This window comes from Mustela putorius, unplaced genomic scaffold (assembly GCF_011764305.1).
Source record: "Mustela putorius furo isolate JIRA1106 unplaced genomic scaffold, ASM1176430v1.1 tig00000095_pilon_pilon_pilon, whole genome shotgun sequence".
In the NCBI taxonomy this organism is placed as follows: domain Eukaryota; kingdom Metazoa; phylum Chordata; class Mammalia; order Carnivora; family Mustelidae; genus Mustela; species Mustela putorius.
The window spans coordinates 40087906-40108800 of NW_025421280.1; the positions used below are offsets into that span (position 1 = coordinate 40087906).

General features: G+C 64.2%; 2 protein-coding genes across 13 annotated transcripts in view; one reads left to right on the top strand and one right to left on the bottom strand.

Moving 5' to 3' along the window:
- AP3D1 (adaptor related protein complex 3 subunit delta 1) overlaps positions 1-17069 on the top strand; it is a 36165-nt gene extending 19096 nt beyond the window's left edge. Inside the window, exons 9-32 of one of the 4 annotated variants that reach the window (XM_045087318.1) lie at positions 727-776; positions 2084-2133; positions 2547-2595; positions 3035-3180; positions 3251-3399; positions 3470-3700; positions 4462-4693; positions 5609-5754; positions 5998-6139; positions 6799-6870; positions 7559-7634; positions 8061-8263; positions 8694-8767; positions 8853-9048; positions 9382-9441; positions 9863-9976; positions 10848-10994; positions 11334-11390; positions 11801-11990; positions 12224-12312; positions 12393-12478; positions 12659-12780; positions 12872-12951; positions 16040-17069. In XM_045087318.1, coding sequence (XP_044943253.1) covers positions 727-776; positions 2084-2133; positions 2547-2595; positions 3035-3180; positions 3251-3399; positions 3470-3700; positions 4462-4693; positions 5609-5754; positions 5998-6139; positions 6799-6870; positions 7559-7634; positions 8061-8263; positions 8694-8767; positions 8853-9048; positions 9382-9441; positions 9863-9976; positions 10848-10994; positions 11334-11390; positions 11801-11990; positions 12224-12312; positions 12393-12478; positions 12659-12780; positions 12872-12951; positions 16040-16135 — 2857 coding nt within the window. In that variant the 3' untranslated portion in view covers positions 16136-17069. Of the gene's footprint in view, positions 1-726; positions 777-2083; positions 2134-2546; positions 2596-3034; positions 3181-3250; positions 3400-3469; positions 3701-4461; positions 4694-5608; positions 5755-5997; positions 6140-6798; positions 6871-7558; positions 7635-8060; positions 8264-8693; positions 8768-8852; positions 9049-9381; positions 9442-9862; positions 9977-10847; positions 11002-11333; positions 11391-11800; positions 11991-12223; positions 12313-12392; positions 12479-12658; positions 12781-12871; positions 12952-16039 lie in introns of those variants that run through there. The other 3 variants (XM_045087312.1, XM_045087324.1, XM_045087328.1) reach the window with 3 other exon arrangements.
- Positions 17070-18268: 1199 nt separating this feature from the next.
- Positions 18269-20819, bottom strand: IZUMO4 (IZUMO family member 4). 9 transcript variants are annotated; one of them, XM_045087335.1, is made up of 10 exons: positions 20529-20819; positions 20315-20395; positions 20155-20226; positions 19783-19809; positions 19612-19687; positions 19467-19514; positions 19323-19385; positions 19081-19098; positions 18823-18909; positions 18269-18565 (listed from the first exon to the last, which is right to left on the bottom strand). In XM_045087335.1, the coding sequence occupies exons 1-10, from the start codon at positions 20740-20742 to the stop codon at positions 18475-18477; spliced, it is 777 nt and encodes a 258-aa protein (XP_044943270.1). In that variant the 5' UTR covers positions 20743-20819; the 3' UTR covers positions 18269-18474. The 9 variants fall into 9 exon arrangements, with proteins under 9 accessions (XP_044943270.1, XP_012904183.1, XP_012904186.1 ...); XM_013048729.2 differs by having other exon boundaries at positions 18845-18859; positions 19371-19385; positions 20529-20809; XM_013048732.2 differs by having other exon boundaries at positions 18823-18859; positions 19371-19385; positions 20529-20809.
- Positions 20820-20895: the final 76 nt, after the last annotated feature.

A 20895-nucleotide genomic window follows, 5' to 3' on the forward strand; every position in this document is an offset into this window, starting at 1 on the left:
CTCAGGAGCACATCAGACGGGAAGATAATTGGGCAGAGCAGGTGCTTGGGCTGTGGACCTCTTCAGTTTTAGACACCCGCCGTCCCTGAGTGTGTGGTCCAGCGCCACGGTTTCCAGAGGGGATTTCCAGAGGGGATTAACAGGAGGCCGTCAGTCTGGCGATCGCGGCTGCAGACAGGCTGACGACCTGTGCTCTGGACGCATGGCAGCCGCACTCTTGGCTTTTGGGAACTTGGGATCCCGAGTGTCAAGCATGAGAAGATCAGAATGGATTAGACCTACCTGGTGCCCGCCCGTGGTGGTGGCTCTAGGCCGTGCCTGCCACATCCCCAGACACCCCTGGTGGCGCCGCAGCCATGGCCTTCTGTGCTCTGCTCGCCTGTGTGCGGGCACACCTCAGTGTCCCCTGCGTCCCCCCACGGGGGATCCGGGTGGTGAGGTCCCGGCTGGGAGAGGCGTTGAGGGGGATCAGTTCTCCTTCGCGGGCATCCCACAGTGGACAGGTTCCAGGAACGCGCTCAGTGGCCGGAAGTGTCAGAGGCCCCACGAGCAGTTAGGGAGACCTGCGTCCCTCGGGGAATGCCACCGACCTGGGTGACAGCAGTGTGTGGGGCAGCCAGCTCCTGCCGTAGGCCTGCTTCGGACTCCGGGACCAGGGAGCAGACAGGCGCTTTCCCTGTGTCTCTCGGGCGGCCTGGTCCTCACGCCTCTGCTCTTCTCCCGCAGCACGTCTGCTATGTCCCTTCTCTACGAGTGCGTGAACACGGTCATCGCAGGTGAGGCTCAGCCGCCGCGGCGCGTGGAAAGCCCTCCCCACTCCCGCCCTGGGCGCCAAGGTGGACCCCATGGTGCAGGGAGTAGCCCAGGCTCCTTGGCCACGTGTTGCTGCCAGCCCCTCTGGAGCCTCTTGAGAGGCGGGGACAGCTTGCGGCACATTTGCCAGCAACACTTTCTCCCTTTAGGGAAAGGTGGAGTTTTTTGTGTGTGTTTGTTTGTTTCAGGTTTTTATTTGTTTATTTAACAGATTATAAATAGGCAGAGGGGCAGGCAGAGAGAGGGAGGAAGGAGGCTCCCTGCTGAGCAGAGAGCCCGATGCGGGGCTCGATCCCAGGACCCTGAGATCATGACCTGAGCTGAAGGCAGAGGCTCAACCCACTAAGCCGCCCAGGCGCCCCTTCCATGAGGAGTTCAGAGCAAGTCTCAGGCGTGGTGCTGTCCCCTGTGCAGTGCTAAACACAGGGACCTGCTGCTAAAAGGGTTCGTGATGCAGGACCGGAAAGCACTCCTGGTCTGACTCTCCTTTGAGCTCTGTCTGTTTCAGTCCGTCTCAGCCAGGGCCACACAGAGCGCTGGCTGATGTGTTTCCGCACGTTCAGCAACCTGAGCCCCTTCCCATGTTGTTCATTGGAGCTAGAGTCGCGGGCCACGGGTTACCTCCTCACGGCCTGCCTGTGTGCTCGAAGCTGCTGGGAAGCCAGCTTCCGGTCCTTCCTCAAGGCCCTGTGGGCAGCCTGAAATCCAGCCGTTCCCAGGAAGCTGGTCCAGGGTTCACACTCTGATTAGAGCCGTGTGGGCCCTGAGCCCCCATGACACTGGCAGAGAGGGAGGGTGCCGTTCAGGACCAGCTAGTGCCCAGAGGCAGCAAATGCAGGACTGGAGAGCCAAGTCTGTGTCTACAGTGGTCGGTGGGGGAAACGGGGTGTGGCAGGGTCAGAGCTGTCCTTGGTGTCGGGCACGGGGCTTGGGGGCATAGGTTGACGGAGCATGCCTGGCATGTGGTAGGGTCGGTGGGTCTCAGGTGGTTAGTTCTCAGAGCCAGGCAGGTGGGGTTGGCCCGGGCTCTGTGGACCTGCCCTGGATGGGGGTGCCCGCCGTGAGGATGTGGTCTGTGCTCCTGGCCATAGAGACCAGCAGCCAGATGCTGTCTCATGAGCCAGCCTTTACAGGAGAGCAGCAGACCCATGGCTCCCGGCATGCTGGTGTCGGTGTGTGGGGTCCCAGTGCTTGCGGTGGATGCGTGTCAGTGGGCCTCTGCATGTGGGTGGGGCCTGGCGAGTTCCTGAAGTGAGGGTTTCTGTTCCAGTGCTCATCTCGCTGTCCTCTGGCATGCCCAACCACAGCGCCAGCATCCAGGTATGTCCCTGGGTGCAGACAGAGCGGTGTGCGGCCGTCGGGGGCAGCCTGGGGAGGGGGCGAGGGGTGGGGATGTGCTGGCTGGCCGGCCGTGCAGCCAGTCGTCATTCACTGGGTCCTGGCCTGCCTGTATCTGTGCAGTTGTTGACAGCTGGCGGAGGGGTGGGGGGTCGGGACACAATTGTTAGTGCCCCCAGAAGGCGCTGGCGTGTTGGCGTGTGCGTCAGTGGACGCTCCCCAGACGTGACCCTGTGGGTGCCTGCAGGCAGGGGCCTGCCCCGAGTGGGGCCCGGTGTCCTCCGTCCCTCCCTGTCCCCGGGCCTCTGGGCTGGATCGGGCTGTGTGGCACGCCTGGGGTCACCGACTTCACTGTGGTCTCAGGAGGCATGACCGTGTTGCCTTCTCCTTTGCAGCTTTGCGTTCAGAAATTGAGGATCCTGATAGAAGACTCTGACCAGAACCGTGAGTCCCTCCTCACCCCGCGCGCCCTGCGGTCTGCGCCCGAAACCGCTGCAGCGCCGGGTTCTCGGCCTCGTGAGAAACCAGATGTTCGCGCTCCGCTGTGCGGCCGTGTGTGCAGCCTTGTCTGGAGCACCGAAAGGCCAGCAGGGGCTTTCCTCAGCTCTGCGGGGTCGGGGCTTCATGTCGGACGTGGCCCGTGGCCTGCAGGCCTCCATCGCAGCTCAGGGGGATTGTGTGTATGGGTTGCACGTGTGAGGTCACGAGGGCTTCTCTCCCAGCACCCAGCGTGCTGCTTAGGACCTCTGGGGGCCCGCGTGCCTGCTCCTGACCGTATCTAGGTGGTCGGGCTCGGGCTGCAGACCTGGCCTCGCTCTTTCTGTGCAGGCCCCGGAGCCCGTGAGGGCGCGTCCAGGTTAACTGCCTCTCGCCATCTCCGCAGTGAAGTACCTGGGGCTGCTGGCCATGTCCAAGATCCTGAGAACACACCCCAAGTCCGTGCAGGCCCACAAGGACCTCGTCCTGCAGTGTCTGGACGACAAGGACGAGTCCATCCGTCTGCGGGCTCTCGACCTCCTCTATGGAATGGTGTGTGCCCTGCCCCGCCCCGTCCTGCCCACACCTGCCCGCCCCACTCTCACCTGCTCTCCCCCACTAGGTGTCCAAGAAGAACCTGGTGGAGATCGTCAAGAAGCTGATGAGCCACGTGGACAAGGCTGAGGGCACGACGTACCGGGACGAGCTGCTGACGAAGATCATCGACATCTGCAGCCAGTGCAACTACCAGCACATCACCAACTTCCAGTGGTTCGTGCCCCACAGCCCGGAGGGGCGGGTGCCCGCGCGAGGGGCGCGCCTCAAGGGCTCCCTCCTGCAGGTACATCAGCGTCCTGGTGGAGCTGACCCGGCTTGAGGGCACCCGCCACGGCCACCTCATCGCGGCACAGATGCTGGACGTGGCTATCCGCGTGAAGGCCATCCGCAAGTTCGCGGTGTCGCAGATGTCCGCGCTGCTCGACCGCGCACACCTGGTGGCCAGCAGCACCCAGCGCAACGGCATCTGCGAGGTGCTGTACGCTGCCGCCTGGATCTGCGGCGAGTTCTCCGAGTGAGTGCGGCCCGGAGGGGGGGGGGGCGGCACGCCCGTGTCCCTGTGTCCCCGGGCCCCCGGCAGCTGCCCCAGTCTCCTTCCCGGGGTTTTCCTCTGCCGAAAGAGTTCCTTTCCATGTGCACATGCCACCCTGAGAGCAAGCGAGAAGCCGGGCCGCGTGTGGTCACAGACCCTCCGCCCCCAGATGGTGCTGTCGCTGTGGTTTTTGTTTTTGTTTTTGTTTAAGATTTTATTTAGGGGTTCCTGGGTGACTCAGTGGGTTAAAGCCTCTGTCCTCGGCTCAGGTCATGATCTGAGGGTCCTGGGATCAAGCTCGGCATCAGGCTCTGCTTGGCGGGGAGTCTGCTTCCTCATCTCTCTCTGCCTGTCTCTTTGCCTGCTTGTGATTGCTCTCTCTGTCACATAAATAAAGAGCGATCACAAGCAGGCAGAGAGACAGGCAGAGAGAGAGGGGGGGGAAGTAGGCTCTCCACTCAGCATGGATGTTGAGGCAGATGTGGGGCTCGATCCCAGGACCCCGAGACCACGACCTGAGCTGAAGGCAGCGGCCTAATCCACTGAGTCACCCAGGCGCCCCCTTGCTGTGCTTTTTGCTCGTCTTCCGCCTGTTTTTCTCTGCGGCCCGTCTGTGACCGTCTGTTCATTCTTAAGAGTCCTTTCTCTTCTCCCGCGGCTGGGGGAGCGCGCACGTGGGAGCCCTGTCGTGGGGCGACATCTGCACCGGACCAGCGTGCTCATCAGGCCCTCCCTGTCCACAGGCACCTGCAGGAGCCCCAGCAGACCCTCGAGGCCATGCTGCGGCCCAAGGTCACCACCCTGCCCGGCCACATCCAGGCTGTGTACGTGCAGAATGTGGTGAAGCTGTACGCAGCCATCCTGCAGCAGAAGGAGCAGGCCGCGGAGCCGGAGGCAGCCCAGGACGTCACCCAGCTCATGGTGGAGCGGCTGCCACAGTTCGTGCAGAGCGCGGACCTGGAGGTCCAGGAGCGGGTCAGTGTCACTCGGGGGCTCCCAGGTCTGGAAGAGCCTCTGTCCCGGGCAGTGGCCAGCTTTGCCTTTCTCCGAGGGCAACTTGGAGAATTCTGGTTTTCCAGGGCTCCACCCTAGCGGGGCACATGGGCACGTCCGGGCCCCCGTGGTAGGGGAGGCTCTGGATGCTGGCCCGCAGGTGGGGCGGGGTGGGGGGACGAGACAGCAAACGAGCGGGGGCCCGTCACCAGCCTTCCAGGGAAGCGTCCAGTGGACAGCGGGTTTCTGGGCAGGTGAGGACCTGGGTTCTTTCGTGGGGAGAGCTGGTTGGCACATGCGGCGTGACAGCGGGCCAGGCGGGCGTTTGAGCTGGCGCTGTGGGCCCCGCGGCCAGGCCACTGCTGGTGCTCCGGGGGCAGCACAGGCTCTCCGTCTGCTAACTGCGCGTGGGTGTCAGCGGTCACTCGGTGGGCCCCGTTGCTCCACAGTTGAGGGCAGCTACACGCCATCAGCTCAGCTGGTGGTCATGGTCCCCACCAAGCGTCACATTGGGAGCCACACTCGGACAGAGTCCTGAGTCAGAGCCCGCAGAGGACGGCAGCACGGAGGTGCCTGTGTGCCTCCCGGAGGCAGGTGCTGTGGCTCATCGGGGGCACCCCGACCTGTCCGAGTGGTTCTCGCAGATGACCTTGCTCCCTCTGCTTGTGACTCCATGTCTTAGCCGTGGGCTGGTTTCTTCCTTGCCCGATGTTCCTGCCGGGGAGCCCCTGGCTTCTGGGAGCCTCCGGATGTTCTCCGTGCAGTTCGGGCAGAGCGCGTCCCGCTCGCCCGCCTTGGGATGGGCATCCACGTGGTGTGAACAGTGAGCTGTGGAGCCTGGTGGCCTCGGAGCCAGGCCTCTGTGACCCCCTTGTGACTTCCCTGTGGTCCCCTCAGGCTTCCTGCATCTTGCAGCTGGTCAAGCACATCCAGAAGCTTCAGGCCAAGGACGTGCCGGTGGCGGAAGAAGTGAGCGCTCTTTTTGCAGGGGAGCTGAATCCGGTGGCCCCCAAGGCACAGAAGAAAGTTCCAGTTCCTGAAGGGTGAGCTGCGCAGCGGGCCAGAGGACATGGGCCAGGATGGCGGACAGGACAGTGAGAGCAGAAGTGCGGGGGGGCGTTCCCCGGCGTGTCTGTCCCGGGTGGCTGTGGTCCCGAGTAGCAGCTGAGCCTTCATGTCATCGTCTCCGAGAGGACGGGGGTGCTCCCGCTTTGTGCGTGACCCGTGAGCATCCAGCACTGGGCACACGGGCCGGAGCTGCCCTGTGACCTCACCATATCTTCTAGCCTGGACCTGGATGCTTGGATCAACGAGCCGCCCTCGGACAGCGAGTCCGAGGACGAGAAGCCCAAGGCCATCTTCCACGAGGAGGAGCAGCGCCACGTCAAGCAGCGGCAGCCCGAGGCTGACGAGGAGGAGCTGGCCCGGGTGAGCCCCAGCTGTACAGAGGCAGGGCGTCTTCCCCCCCGGGGCCTCCGGGGCTGATGGCCTTGCCCAGAGCCCACGGGTGCTGTGCGCGGGCCTAGCAGTTCCGGCTTTGGGGCTGTGCTTCTCCAGGGAGCACCGAGTACCCTCTGGAGTCTGGGTTGGGTTTTGTTGAAACACGAAGTGGCTTCTCTGGAGCGCAGGGCGTGCCGAGGGGGCCTGCCCGGGTGTCCGGGGCTGCTGCTCTGCGCCGCCGGGCTGCGGGACTTCAGCGCGCACCGTCAGCCTGCAGCAGAGCAGACGCGCCGTGTCCTCCCCTCCCCCCGGCCCGCTGTGTCTGGCTCCCCTGTTTCTGGATGAGCGGTGCCCCCCAGAGCCCTTCCCCCCACCCATGCACAGGCCGAGCCTTCAGACGATGTGACCTGCCAGCTCGGCTCTTTGGAGCTGAGAGGCCTCCTGTGGCTCACCCAGCCTCTCTGAGTTCCTGTCCTTGAAACCGGAGATGGTCGCCCCCACGTCCTGGAGTCATTCCTGACCTCAGTCCTGCGCCCGCCGTGGTCTTCCTGTTGGCTGAGGGCTGACGGTGAAGTTCTGTGGTCTAGCAGGGAGGGTGTGTGTCCCACGTGCGTTCATGGACGTGCACTTGAATCCTGTCCCTGCAGCGTCGAGAAGCCCGGAAGCAGGAACAGGCCAACAACCCGTTCTACATCAAGAGTTCCCCATCCCCCCAGAAGGTATGACTGGTTCCAGGTCGTCCTCTGGAGACTGTTGTCCCCCACAGCCCCCAGGGCCCCATCCACCCTGGGGAGGACATCCAGTTCCAGCTGTGGGGCAGCGCCTCACTGTCCCGGTCGCCCACGTGGCCCCGCTGCCGGGCAGGTCCTGCCCACGATGTCAAGTGAAGGCCACACACCGTGCCAGAGCTTGACCCATGTCCTCCCCACGCTGGGCTCCCCTGGGCGGCAGGGCTGCATACGCGCGCTCGGTTCCCTCTTTGGGATTGCCGGGTCACCCCGTGACTCTGCTCAGCCTTCTCAGGGCCTGCAGACGGCCCCCACCTGCCACGCACGCCCTCGCCGGCTCGCGTGGCGTCCGGCTCTCTGACTCTGGCTGCCGTGGGGGCCACCAAGTGCTCACTGGGCTCGGGTTTGCATCGCTCCTCTCAGCTGAAGCGGGGACACAGCCAGGAAAGGCGGGCGGAAGCTTCCCCCTGAGGGGACTTATTCTCGGTGACAGACCAGTCCCGCAGTCTGTAGGGAGCCACGCTGTCCCCCCCCCCAGACGCCCCTTGGCATGTGAGGGCCCCCAGTGGGATCCCACACGTCCCAGGCCATCCACGCGTTCTGTGCTGGGCCGTAGCTGCTGCACACACGTCCCTTTCTGTCATCTGTTATGCGTGGTGACACCTCGGTGCTTCTCCAGCGGTACCAGGACCTGCCAGGCGTGGAGCACATTCCAGTGGTGCAGATAGACCTGTCGGTGCCCCTGAAGGTGCCAGGCAAGTATCAGCATGGGCCCTGGCACCCAGGGAGCCCCTGTTGGCAAGGGGGTGGCAGCCGGGTCCAGTTCCCAGGTGGCATCAGGCCTGGCCATGCCTCCTGTCACGCACGCTTTCGGCTGGACCTGTGCTGCCACCTCGGCTGCGGTAGGTCCCGGCTGAGAGGGTTAACGGGGGTCAGAGGCCCAGGGCCCAGGGTGCCCCTCATTCCTTCCCTAGGCCCCAACCCCCCACCCGCCCCCACTGCGCTGGCCTGCCCGTTGGCATTCAGAAAGCCCGGCTCGCCTCCCTCTCACACAGACCACGGTGGGCTCTCCCCACTGAGCCCCTGGGGGCCCCCTTGCCCACACGCGGCGCTCGGGGCCGGAGGCGATCCAGCCGATGGCAGGGCGGCGGCTGAGCGCCGGGTTCTGTGCGCACCCGCAGGGATGCCCGCGTCGGACCAGTACGTGAAGCTGGAGGAGGAGCGGAGGCAGCGCCAGAGGCTGGAGAAGGACAGGAAGAAGAAGAAGAAGAAGGACAAGGAGCGGAAGGGCCGGGCGCGGCGCCGCGGCTCGCTGCTCTCGGAGAGCGACGAGGACGTCGCCCCGGCACAGCAGGTGGACATCGTCACTGAGGAGATGCCTGAGGTCAGCCCCGTGGGGCGCCCCCACCCTCGCGCCTGTGGCAGAAAGCAGGCTCCCTCGTCACGGGCTTTCTCTGCCCGCAGAGCCCGGAGAGGGCTCTTGAGCTGTGAGTGGGAGCCCACATCCCAGCCGCGGGTCCTGCCCCAGATGCGCTCTCCTCTCCGGCGTGGGCCTGGTTACGATTTTATTTTCTGAGAGAGAGAGAGAGAGAGAGAACATAAGGGGGGCAGGGGCAGGGAGAGAGGCAGACTCCCGGCCCAGCGGGAATCCTGACGTGGGCCTCGATCCTGGTACTCCAGGGTCATGACCTGAGCCGAAGGTAGTCGCTTAACCAGCTAAGCCACCCAGGCGCCCAGGTTGTCCCTTTCTGAGAAGGGGTTGAAGGGTTCCACGGACCTGTTGGGCTCAGACACAGCGTTCGTCTCTCCCTCAGAACGCTCTGCCTAGTGACGAGGACGACAAAGACCCCAACGACCCCTATAGGGCCCTGGACATCGACCTGGACAGGTAAGCGCGGCGGGGCCAGGACTGCCCCCGGGCCGTCGGTGTTCTCTGTGTCCCTGTCCCCTCACTCCGTGACCCGCCTGCCCAGGCCCCTAGCTGACAGCGAGAAGCTGCCCGTCCAGAAACACAGAAACGCAGACACCTCTAAGTCTCCTGAGAAGGAGCACGTCCCCGTCACGGAAAAGAAGCCCAAGAAGCCCAAGAAAAAGGAGAAGAAGCTCAGGGAGAAGGAGAAGCAGCCCAGGGAGAAGGAGCGGGAGAAGGAAGGGAAGGAGGAGAAACCGGTACGTGGCCGCGGAGCCCCGCGCTGGCCGTCCCGTCCGTCCGCCCGCCTGTGTGGGCGCCGGGGGAGGGCTGGGGCTCGTAAAGCAGCGCGGACCTGTGGGCCGGGCCGCTTTCTCTCGTGCTGCTGTTGGGACATCGGAGGCTGCTGTTCCAGTGGACAGTGAGCTAGGAGTGCCCCGGCCTCCGGCCCTGATGTTGCGGTTGGCTCGCCGCGCGCGTGGGTCCCAGAGCTGAGGCCGCCGTCTGGTTGGGGGTGGGAACTCCCCCCGCCCCCCGGTGCCGTCTGTAGCCTGTCCTGCTGTTTAAGCCCAAAGCCTCTTTTGTGGTTTTAGGGCGAGGACTTGGACTTCTGGCTGTCCACCACGCCGCTGTCTGCTGTGCCCCCGGCCCCAGTAAGAGCCCCACACGGTCCTCCCCGGGTTGGCGGGGGGCACGAGCGTTCACCAGCCTCAGTCAGTTTCCCTCTCCGAGGCGTTCAGGGGTGTGGGATGTTGGGGCGCCCTTGCACAGACCGGCCAGGTCCCATGCCTGTGGTCTGGCCCAGTCAGTGGCCGGAGGAACGGCCCTCAGCACGGCCTGGGCTCCTGTGCCGGACGTGGCCTCGAGCTGTTGCTTCCTCTTAAGGATGGGGCCGGGGGGCCAGGCTTAGGCTGCTCACGGGACCTGCAGCCGGCTTCGGACCTCCGCCAGCCGCGCTCACTGCCCGCTGGCCACACGCCTTGCTGCTGACCAGGGAGGCAGGGTTGGGGTGTGGGGGTGGAGGACGCCCGGGCCCGGCCGCCCGCCTGAGTCCCCCCACCCGGCTCCCCGTAGGAAGAGCCCGGAGCAAATGCCGTCATCGCTGCCGCTCAGGAAGAGGGTGAGGAGGCCAGGAGAGAGGAGCCGGCGGACGAGGCGGAGGACGACGACGAGCGCGACCCCGAGAAGGTGGGAGCGGTGCCCGTGCCGGCTGTCAGGGAGCGGGCTGCACGGCCGCGCTGCAGACTCGGGCCGGTTGCCGAATCCCGTGGGGCGGTGGGGGCTGCTGGGGCCAGGGCGGGTTCCGGTCGGTACGCTCTGGGCTTCGGTTGTCACGACAGTTTTGCTGTCACTCATATGCGATAGAGGTTGATTCTTTAAGGTGTGTGGTTCAGTGGCATTCAGTGCGTCCACAAGGTTGTGCCATTCTCTCTAGTTCCAGAATGTTTTGTTACCCAAAAGCAACCCCGCCCCCATAAGCCATCACCCCCCATCCTCCCCGGCCCCACGAGCTCCATTCCCGTCCATGGAGGAGCCTGGTCTGGATGTGTCACGTGTGGACTGTGTCTGGTTCCCTCCCAGAGCATTGTGGGCTCAGGGTCCCTCCCTGGGGCAGTGTGTCAGGGCGCCTGGCTCCTGTCCACGGCCGAGGGACACTTGTGCGTGTGGTGGACATGATTTGTGTCTTCACTCTCCCACTGAAGTTTCTACCTTTCGGTTGTTGCGGTTCGTCTCCTGTGAATGTGGGCGGGCAAGTTTCTTCGTGGACGTGTGTTCTCTTCAGCTCGGGTGCAGTGGGGAGCTGGCATCTGGGTTTTTACTGGTCTCCCTATGGGTTGTGCCTGTGGCCAGTGACTGTCCCGCTGAGCGGTGGGCTTTCAGGTCCTCACCTCCATCCCATGGGCCTGGGGCTTGCCACTCTGTCTGCTGTGCCGCGGGCTGGTCACTCCGTCGGCTGGGTCTGCAGCCTCCTGAGCCCCCGCGGCCTGGGCCGTTCCTCGCTGTGGGCGCCAGTGGCCAGAGAAGTCTGGGAGTTGACCCTGATCGTGTTTTGTTCCAGAAACCTTCTAAGCATAAGAAGAAGAAGCACAAGAAGGAGAAGGAGGAGAGATCAAAAGACAAGAAGAAACCCAAGAAGAAGAAACCTGCCAGCGACGGGGCGGCAGAGCCCGTGGAGAACGGCGCTCTCGATGAGGACCCTCTCCCGGTGAGGGGTACTGCGCTCGCCTCCCATGGGCCCGGGGCACCCCGCAGCTGGGCCGAGGCTAGGAGCCGCGGGCAGCGGGGCCTTGGTGGGCACGGGTGGGTGAGCCCCGGGGGCTTTGGCGTCAGAGAGGCAGTGCTGTCGTGTGGCAGGAGTCCCTGAGGTGCGGGCACATGTTGGCCAGGCCCCGGGGCTGGGGGTCTCCTTGCCCCCGCCCCATTGTCACGGTCCCAGTGTTTCCCATCCGGAGCCCTTGGCACAGGGCAGGACAGGCTCCATTCTGTGGGCGTCTGCCACCTGCAAGTTCTGTCTGGCCAAAGCTGTGTTTTGTTTTGTTTCTAGCCCGTGTCCAGCTACTGCCTCTTGGCTGAAAATTCCTACATCAAGATGGTGAGCAGTGTGGGTAACTCAGAGCACGGGGCTGGAGCAGACTGGGGTCCTTTCTCCGGGTGCGTGGAGGCGGCAGTGGGGTCTTGGGGGTAGTGGGGGCCGCGAGTGCCTCTGTCCCAGGGCTCCTGCTTCTAGAGCCTCCTGCCCGGGAGCCTTTCCAGTGGGGGCGGTGCACGGGGTACTTTCGGTGGGTGGGCCCGAGGGCCAGCGTGATGGGCAGAGGCTGGCAGAGGATGCGGGAGAGCGGCTTGAACCGCAGCTGTGCCAGAGCCTGTTTCTTGTTTGGGGATTTGGGGAGTTTTGCTTCTCGGAGGTGATCTGCGTTTGCCCAGCAAGTGTGGCTGGCCCTCCTCGGGCCCCTCGTGCAGGCTCGGTAGCGGGCCTGGGGGGCACAGGCTGACCCCGACCTTGCCCCGCAGACATACGACATCCAGGGAAGCCTGCAGAAGGACAGCCAGGTCACTGTGTCCGTCGTCCTGGAGAATCAGAGCAACAGCTTCCTGAAGAACATGGAGCTCAGCGTGCTGGACTCGCTCAACACCAAACTGGCCCGGCCCGAGGGCTCCTCCGTCCACGACGGGGTCCCCGTGCCTTTCCAGTTGCCCCCAGGTGTGCGGGCCGCCGGCAGGACACTGGGCCTGGGGGGAGGCCGGGGGCTCCTGCTGGCACGACTCCTCTGCTCCGTCCTGGGGACTCCCCACCCTCGTCACCTGCTGTCTCTCAGGGGCTGCGCCCAGTTTTCTGACCAGGGTGGGGTCACGTCCCTGCCACCTGCCAGGGTGCGGGACGGCAGCCGGACGCCGCCCCACGCCGTTCTCAGGCCGGTACCTTCCCCTCCCCAGGCGTCTCCAACGAGGCCCAGTTTGTGTTCACCATCCGGAGCATCGTCACGGCCCAGAAGCTCAAGGGGACCTTGTCCTTCATCGCCAAGGTAGCAGGGCTCGAGGCGGCGTCGGGAGCCCATGGGATGGTGCCCCGCGCCCCGCTCATTCTGTGCGCCCGCTCCCGCAGAACGACGAGGGCTCGACCCACGAGAAGCTGGACTTCCAGCTGCATTTCAGCTGCACCTCGTACTTGGTCACGACGCCCTGCTACAGGTGCGCCCCTCCCCGACCCCCACCTGTGTCCCGTCACCCGCTACAGGTGCGCCCCTCCCCACTTCCACACGTGGTCACGACGCCTGCTACAGGTGCGCCGCTCCCCACAAAGGGAGGGACCACCGGAGGGGGCTGGGCAGCCTGCCTGTCATCGGCCTCTGTCTTGTGTCCTTCCCACAGTGATGCCTTTGCCAAGTTGTTGGAGTCTGGGGACCTGAGCATGAGCTCAATCAAAGTCAATGGCATTAGTATGTCCTTCCAGAATCTTCTGGCAAAAATCTGTTTTCATCACCATTTTTCTGGTAAGAGCTGGGACGTGGCTTCTGAGGCTGGGGTGGCGGCGCCTCTGCTCCCGGTAGGCCGGCTCCGGCCTCACCCGCCCCCCTGTTGCAGTGGTGGAGAGAGTCGACTCCTGCGCCTCCATGTACAGCCGCTCCATCCAGGGCCACCACGTCTGCCTCCTGGTGAAGAAGGTGAGCCCGGGCGTGTTGCCGGGGGCCCAGGAGCCCGCGTTCAGGGCTCTGTCCCGTCTCCTCGTGGGAGCTGGGAGGGGGGCGCCCTCTCCTGCGTCTGTCTTGGGAGAGGCCGTGCGGAGGTCTCGTGCTTCTGGAGCCTTCCCTGGGATTCAGCGGGAAAGTCGGCTGGGCGGGGGCTGCACCAGGCTTCTGTCTGCGGTTCTCGGGCTCCGACTGGTGCCGGGCCTCCACTTACCTGCTCCCTCTCAGGTGAGCCCTGGGGGGGGGGGCGGTGTCCTTCACCTGAGCTGCCGGCCGACGTGGAAGGAGTCTCTGGCGGTTCTCTCCTTTGTGTCCGAGGGGTCCAGGGCGGTGCCTTCCTCGTTCCTGACCTTGGCAGTGTGTGCTTTCTCACTTTTTTTGGCCATTCTGGGGGAGAGGCTTATCAGTTCTGTTGTTTTTTTGTTTTGTTTTGTTTTTAATGACCTTTCCGGGGTGCCTGGGTGGCTGTCATTTCAGAGTTTGTCTCTTGATCTCAGCTCGGGTCTCAATCTTGCTGTCGGACGTTCTAGCCCCACCGTGGGCTCCATGCTGGGTGTGGAACCTACTTTCAAGTAAAACAAAACTATCTTTTTTAGAAACTTTGCTGTATTTTAAGCATTAAGTAAATTTTGTGGAGTTCTGTTCTTTTTCTTCCTGCCCACTTTTGGTGTATTTTGCTCTCGTACATTGGTTTAGGCAGAAGCAAAGACTTTCCTTCTCTCATTAGGATTTGATCCTGTATCTTTCCCTCGAAGCAGCTCTTCAGCTGATCCCCGCAAATCTTTATGTGTTCCATTTTCATATTTCGGTACAGTTCCCAACATTTTCTGATGTCTGTTCCCACACCTGTAACCCAGCGGTTACAGAGAAGCATGGTGTGTTTGGGTGGTTTTCTACTGCTAGTCTGGGGCCGCTCTGGTTGGAGGGCGCACGGCTTCTGTTTGGGGCCTTGGGAAGTGTTGAGGTTTGTGTTCTGGCTGCGGGCGTGGTCGTTTGTGGTGGGTGGCATTCCATGGGTGCGTGGAGGTGGTGAGTGCTGTGCCCGCCAAGTGCACCACCCCGTCGGGTCCAGGCCCCCTGCAGGCAGTGTCGCCGGCTCCGTGGATGCCGGAGTGAGTGGCGCAGGCTTCTCTTGCCTCGTGCCGTCAGGACTTGCTCTGTGTGTGCCGGCCGGTGCATCGATGGAGAGGCATGGCGTCCTGACCCACAGACGCCTGTCTTCATCTCACGGGATTTACTCTGCCACCCGGGGCTCTGTTCGATGTCAGAGAGAAAACCCCTTTTGCTGTCTTGTGATCAGTGTCGACGTGTGTCTGTCTTATTGGAAGGAGGGCTCGCACGCGCTGTCCACGGCAGCCACGTAGACCGTGCTCGGGTCTCCTGCCTTCTTCCCCGTCTGCCCCCCCCCCCCCGGTTCTGCTCCGCCCTCCCCATCCTGTGTCTTGGCTCAGCGCTGGCCGGCCCAGCGGTCCCTGCGGTCCCCCAGCACGCCCTGGCCGTCCATGGGTTGCAGGTCCTTCCCCAGGACCAGTGTTGCTGACCTCACAGTGCTTTGAGTTCACACAGCCACCAGGGCGCATGGCTGGCTGAGTCGGGGGAGCACCTGACACTTGATCTCAGGCTCACGAGTTGGAGCCCTGCCGTAGTAGAGATGACTTAAAAATAAAACCTTTCCCCAGAAAAGTGTAGAGTCACGCCACTTGCTTTTGCAGCCAGGTATTGCCTGCAAGCTCCCCGGCCCTTGCCCCGTCCTAGTGGGAGGACGTGGGGTCGCGCTGCCCTGCGGGCTTCTCTGTCAGCGGCGACCACTGCTCGGCCCTCTAGCTGCTGGGAGTCTGCTCGCTTTTTTGTGTTTGCATTTTCACACGTTTTGCAAAGTCTGGGAAGTTTTCAGCTATTACCTAAGTCTTTTCTCGAGGGGGCTCAGTCATTTGAGCTTCTATCTCATGGTTTGGGCCCAGGTCATGGTCTGGGGGTCATGAGATCAAGCCCCACCTCGGGCTCTGCTCTTGCGGGGGAGTGACTGATTCACCGTGAAGATTCTCGCACTCATGCGCACGTGCCTGCGTGCGCTCGCTCTCTGAAATCATTTTGTTTTTAAATTCTTTCTTGGCACTGGGGCCTTCGTACTGCCCCTGCGGTGTTCTGGTGACAGGCGTCTGGGACATGTGTTCCCATCCCTGCTCGCGCGCACCCTCTGTCTGTCCCGGCGCGGCTGTCTGCCGCCCTGCACGATTCTCTTCTCTCACAGCCGTCGTGCCATTGGGCCTGCCCTGCGCGTGTGTCGTGTTGCGGCTGGTGTGTTCAGATCTAGAATTTCCATGCGGGGCGGGAGGTTCTTGAGATCTTGCCTTTTTGCTGCTGAGATGTTCTGTTTTCCTGTTTGTCTCTGACACTGGGGGCTGCTCATAGGCCTGCAGTGGACGGTCCCACGGCTGCCTCGCCCCAGCCTGGCCACTTGCGCTGTTTTCCACTGGGCTGAGCTGGGGTTCCGGATCTTCTGATGCGGCATGATTCGGGCCCATGCTCATGCCGGGCAGGTGTGAGCACAGGCTGCAGCTGGCGGGGCTCTGGCTCCGGCGCATGTCTGTCTGCCCGCCCCCGGCCTGCTGGCCAGCGTGGCCCAGCCGCGGACCCGCGGGATGTGCGCACTGGAGGGCGACGTCCGTGCATGGTCCGTGCTGGGGAACCAGGCCGGCACCTTGTGAACAGCTTTAATGGTTGCTTTCCCCACCAGCCTTTCGGGATCTTTGAGGTTCTGGATGCTCCTCCAAGGCCCCCGGCAAGGGTGTGGGGTTTGCTCGTGGCCCTGTGCTGCCCAGCCCCGCACGGCACCAGATCAGGGTTATCCGGGGCCGGTCTCGATCCTCAGTCCACCCCGGGCTGCCCCACGCCTCAGCTGGGCTCCTCCCTCATCCAGGGTAGACTCTGCATCCCCCCGGGACCCGGCCTCGTTTGGGTTCTTAGAACACTGAGCAAGGCGCTGTGAAAAAGCAAAAGGACGAACATACTGTCGTGTTTTTCATGTCATATTTCAAAATTCTGTGGTGGTTCCCGTTTGCAGGGGGAGAAGTCCGTGTCCGTCGACGGGAAGTGCAGCGACGCGGCGCTGCTGGGCAGCTTGCTGGAAGAGATGAAGGCCACGCTGGCCCAGTGCTGAGCGGCCGCTGCCTCGCCCTCGCCGGGATGGGGCGCCTCTGTTGGCCGGGCGAGGTGACGCGTCGCATTGATGTATCCTGTCGGCGTTTTTACTTTGACTCTTTGCACTCTTTGGGGAGAAGCGCTGAGGCCGCCCTCCTCAGGCGGGGCCTGCGGTAGCGACGCCGCGTGGGTAGCAGATGGAACCGCCGTCCGGGCTGCGGGTGCGCCGTGGCCGGCGCCGCGTGGTTTATCCTGCTCCCGAGAGGCCCTCCGAGGCCCACGAGTCCTCCAGGTGCCCTGCCCACGGGCACCTGCTCACTGCAGAGACACTCCTCGCCCTCCCGGCCGTGGGTCAAGACGCCTGCTGGCCAGAGGGTCGTGCAGGCTGCTGTCTGTCGTGTTCTTTGCGCCCCACCACGTGTTCGTGTGTCGGACTGGGGGGCCGCCACCCGCGGTGGGGGTCCGGTCAGAAGCCCCGATGGCGCAGGACCCAGACCCTGCTGGTTCACGGTGTCCCCTGTAGTGAGCTGTGTGTCCGTCGGCAGTGTTTGGTGAGTGGTGGGTCATTGGGGATTCCAGGTCCTTCCCGTCACCGAACGCTCCACAGGGTGCCCGCCGCTGCCAGGAAGACATACTCCTAGGGTGGCCCGGCCCCAGAACGTAGCCCACGGAGCGAGGCACGGAGACCCGTTCCATGCCTGTGAGGCACTGCCTCAGGGCAGCGGGGGTGGGGGACGGTCCTCGCTGACGTACCTTCCTCCTGATGCCCACGGTCACTTTAGCATGTAGAGTAACCTCTTCCGGAATCCTGTGCCGTGGCGCTAGAACGTCAGCACTGTGTGGCGTGTCATGTGAGGATCGATTCGCTGTCGACATTCCCAGGTAGAGGAGAGACTTGTCCCGCTGCTGTAATGATTGTGTGTCCAGATGATCCAATAAACTTGTGAAACAGACGCTTACCTGGTGGATGTCCTGAGCCCGTGTCCGCGCGCCTGGTGATCTCCAGGGGAGCCCCTCCCACCCTGGGGGCTCTGGACAGTCCTTGAGCTGCCGGTGGCCCGTCCTACCCATGCGCCCGTCCCCTCGTGATGGAGGTCGTGTCATCGCCATACACCCCAAGCTTGGGTGGTGTGGCAAGGAGCCGCCTGACCCGTGGGCTCCAGGAGCCGCGCCGGCGATGCCCCGTGGATGTGCCCGCGCTTCAGGGCACCTCGCTAGCGAGCGGCGCGTGGGTGAGTGGCAGGACGGCTACTGCGAGGCAGGTCCCACCTGTGTTGGCCTGACCTTCCGCACGCCTGCGGGCCTTACACCGCGCGGACAGGGTCCGTTCAAGCCCAGTAAGGAGGGGTCAGTGGACGGGCAGCCAGATCAGCTCGAGCTTGAAATCGCTGGCGGGAGATCACGGAGCCTGAGCACAGATGGGCAGACCCACCGGCCACCAGCGTCCCCGCTTGATAATACGTCCAGAAGCACCAGCCACGAGGCCTTCTCACTCTCTCAGTGGACAGAGTCACGCGTCCTGTGCCGCGCCAGACCCCTTGCTGGCCCTCACCTCCCTTCCTGCGGCCCAGGAAGCACCGATGCGACAGACCCCACGTTGACGCAGCGAGGGCGGTTCTGGCCGGGCCACCAGCCCGCGCTCCCCACACCCATCCCCTGGGTGGGCGCTCACCCGTGAGACTGCCATTCTCCACAGTCACCAGCATGTCGCGCCCCACATGCCTCATGTACTGGTCCTGATGTGGACGGGCCACTGCCAGCAGCACTTCCAGGCACAAGGCCGCCTCCGGGTGGGACTCTGGCCCCTGGGTCCCCTGCTTGCCTGCTGCTCAGATCAAGTGCTTGGGGCCCCTCGTAAGCTCTGTGGAGGGTTTGCAGAAGGAAGAGACGCAGCAGGACCCTTCTGTGCTCCTGTGGCTCAGGTTTGGCTCAACGTGGGTGAGCCCTGAGAGGCGCCCGAGCTGGCCCCAGTTTTCACCAAACTGCGGTCTCTGAGTCCTCAGTGCACCTGCTGCATCCCAGCCAGCCCAGCGGTGTTCAGACGGATTGCACCAGAACAGGCATGGACGTCCCTCTGCCCACAGTCCCGTCCCCGTGTGTGTGTGACCAGGATGGGTTGACCCCTGTTGCCCTGAGAAGGACTGCTCCGTGATGAGAAATGTCAGGGACGTTTAATCATCGCATCTAATAGCTCAGGGACCCTGCCCGGCAAAGCCACACTCCCCTCCCGGGGGCCCCAGGCTCGGACAGGAGAGCAGGAAGGCGGCAGCAGCTGCTCCAGGGGGTCAGGCTGGGACAGTCCAGCCAAGTCCTGGCTCCGCCTCCAGGCTGGGGCCGGTCTGGCGAAGCCGGTGCCCATCAGTGCTGTGTCAGGCACTCGGAAGCATTTTCTAGAGTCAGGTTGGCCAGGTGTGGGGGCTCAAGACACGTGAAGCTTGGTGATATCAGACTGTTGGAGAGACAGGAGTGCCCTCAGCCCTCTGTCCCTGTTCCACTTCCTGGCCCCTGCCAGGGTCGTTGCTGGGGTGCTGGCGCCTGTGACAGGGCGCAGACAAGACCTTCAAAGCTCAGTGTCACGCCCAGCACTCCCACAACAGGCCGCAAAAAACGCGCGGGGGTGCGGCTCGGGCAAATTAGCTGTTGGGTTTCGATCTCTGGCTTACGGAGCCCACCCACCCCAGACCCCGGCCCGGCCCGGGTCCTCACAGCCTGCCTCTGAGCCACTCACAAGGCCGGAGTGGTTCTGTGCGTCCGCGGGAGGAGGACAGCTGATGTTTATTCATGAAGCGATCGCTTGGGTGTGGTTGCAGAGGTGACATCTGGCTTGTCCCAGGTGCCAGGAACCCCAGCCAGCTGTGTCTGCCCTGTCCAACCCCTCCTGGTCTGTCCCCACCTCCCTTTCAGAAGGCCTGGCCAGGGCTTTGGAGAGCACAGGGCGGGGATTGGGGGTGAGGGGTGGCTTACCTTGTGTCCGTGTCCTCTCTGAAAGACACGACAGAGTCTCTCTTAGCTCCAAGCTTTAGGGCTGGTGGCCCCCAGGTCCCTGCACTGGGGCAAATCCATCCTTGGGGGCCCTCCCCAGCTCTGACCACTGTCTGGCGCCTCTGGCGCCAGCCGAGCCCAGAGGTGCTCACGGAAGGAAGGGCTGGGGTCCGGAGCCCGGGGGCCAGGTGCCGCCTTCTGTGGCCGCCGCAGCTCATACTCACCCACGAGGGCTTAAAGCACACTCCCTGCCTCTGATAAAACTCACGTACTTGTGCCACTTGTTTCTACAACGACAGCGAGGTTGGACTCGGGTTGGCAGGGCTGAGGTCGGGCTGCCCCCCCAGAGCCCAGCCGCCTCAACTCACATGTATAGGAGGAGGCCCTGCACGGCTGTTTCCCACTGTACCGACGACCTGCGGGCGCAGGAGGCGTGGAGATGGGGAGGCCCCGCGTCCGGAGCCCTGCCCTCCCCAGGCCAGGACCTCCCCTTGCCCCGTGGTGGGGCCCTACTCGCAGTTGTAGCCAAAGCAGATGACGTGCGAGTCGGTGCAGTTGGTGCAGGAGATGGTCTGATACTGGAAGATGCCTGCAACACACAGGAGGCAGCCGCGGGCTCCCCGCCTCGGCCTCCCAGGGAGCCTTCCCCGCTGGGCCCCGCGGGCTGCACCGGGCCTCACTCACCACAGTGACGCTGACAGTCAATGCGGCCTGTGTGGGCACAAGAGCACCAACCTGCCTGTCCCCTGCCCTGCCCACCCTTCCTGCCCCGCCCAAGGCTCCCCCAGGGTGGCGTTCAGCCTGGGGGCCCAAAGGGCTGGTGGAGGGCAGCATGCCTCCAGGGACCGGCGGGGGCAGGTGGCAGGGAGGGGCGGGCGGGGGTTACCCAGGGCCACGGCCCAGTCGCTGGAAGGGGCCCTGCCTTGGGGAGCTGCCCTTCTGTCCCCTTCGTGTTCTGTGCGGAATGCACCCTGCCAGCCCCTCGCCCGACCTCAGGGGACTTCCCAGCCGCTCCTGGGGCTCTCCCCCACCCGCCCGGGCTCTCCATTTGCTCACTTTCGATGATGGCATTCTGGATGAGGTGCACCTGCTCCCGGAAGATGGCTCGCAGCTCATTGGGAAAATACCCTGATGGGGGTGGGCAAGAGAGGTGAGGCTCGGGCAGGGGGCGGAGGGGCCCGTGTCCGTTTCCCGCGCGTGGCGGCTGCCCGCTCACCGGGGAAATACATCTTCCCCTGGTACAGCTGATCCATCTTCTGGTACACGGCGTTCGCCACCTGGTTCAGCTTCTCCCGGGCTGCGGGCGGGAGGGGGCGGCAGGTGAGCGGCCCAGGCCGGGTGTCCGGCAGCGCTGGGGGTCAGGCGGGGCCGGGGTCTGGCGGGGTCGGGGGCGCCCCCAGGCGGGCCCCGCCTCCCCTGCGCGCACTCACTGATCTCCGCGGGGATGGCCAGGTGCAGCTCCTTCATCGTGTCCTGGCCCCAGTCGGTGAGCAGCGAGCCCGACACGGGGATGTCGCCCACCCACCAGGACTTGAGGTTCACGTGATGGCGGTAGAAGGAGAACTTCTCCGAGAAGTTGCTGTGGCAGTGCAGGCAGCCGCGGGCCAGCGCCGCAGTCAGGCCCAGGCACAGTAGCAGGGCCATGGCCCGCCCCCGCCCGCCGCCCGCCAACCAACGGCGCCTCCCGCGCCACGCCCCCGACGCCGGCCCCGCCCCGCAACGGACAACTGCCGGCCCCGCCCCCGGGCTCCGCCCGGATCGCCCCTCCGAGGGGAGGGGTCGGCCGCGCCCCACGCA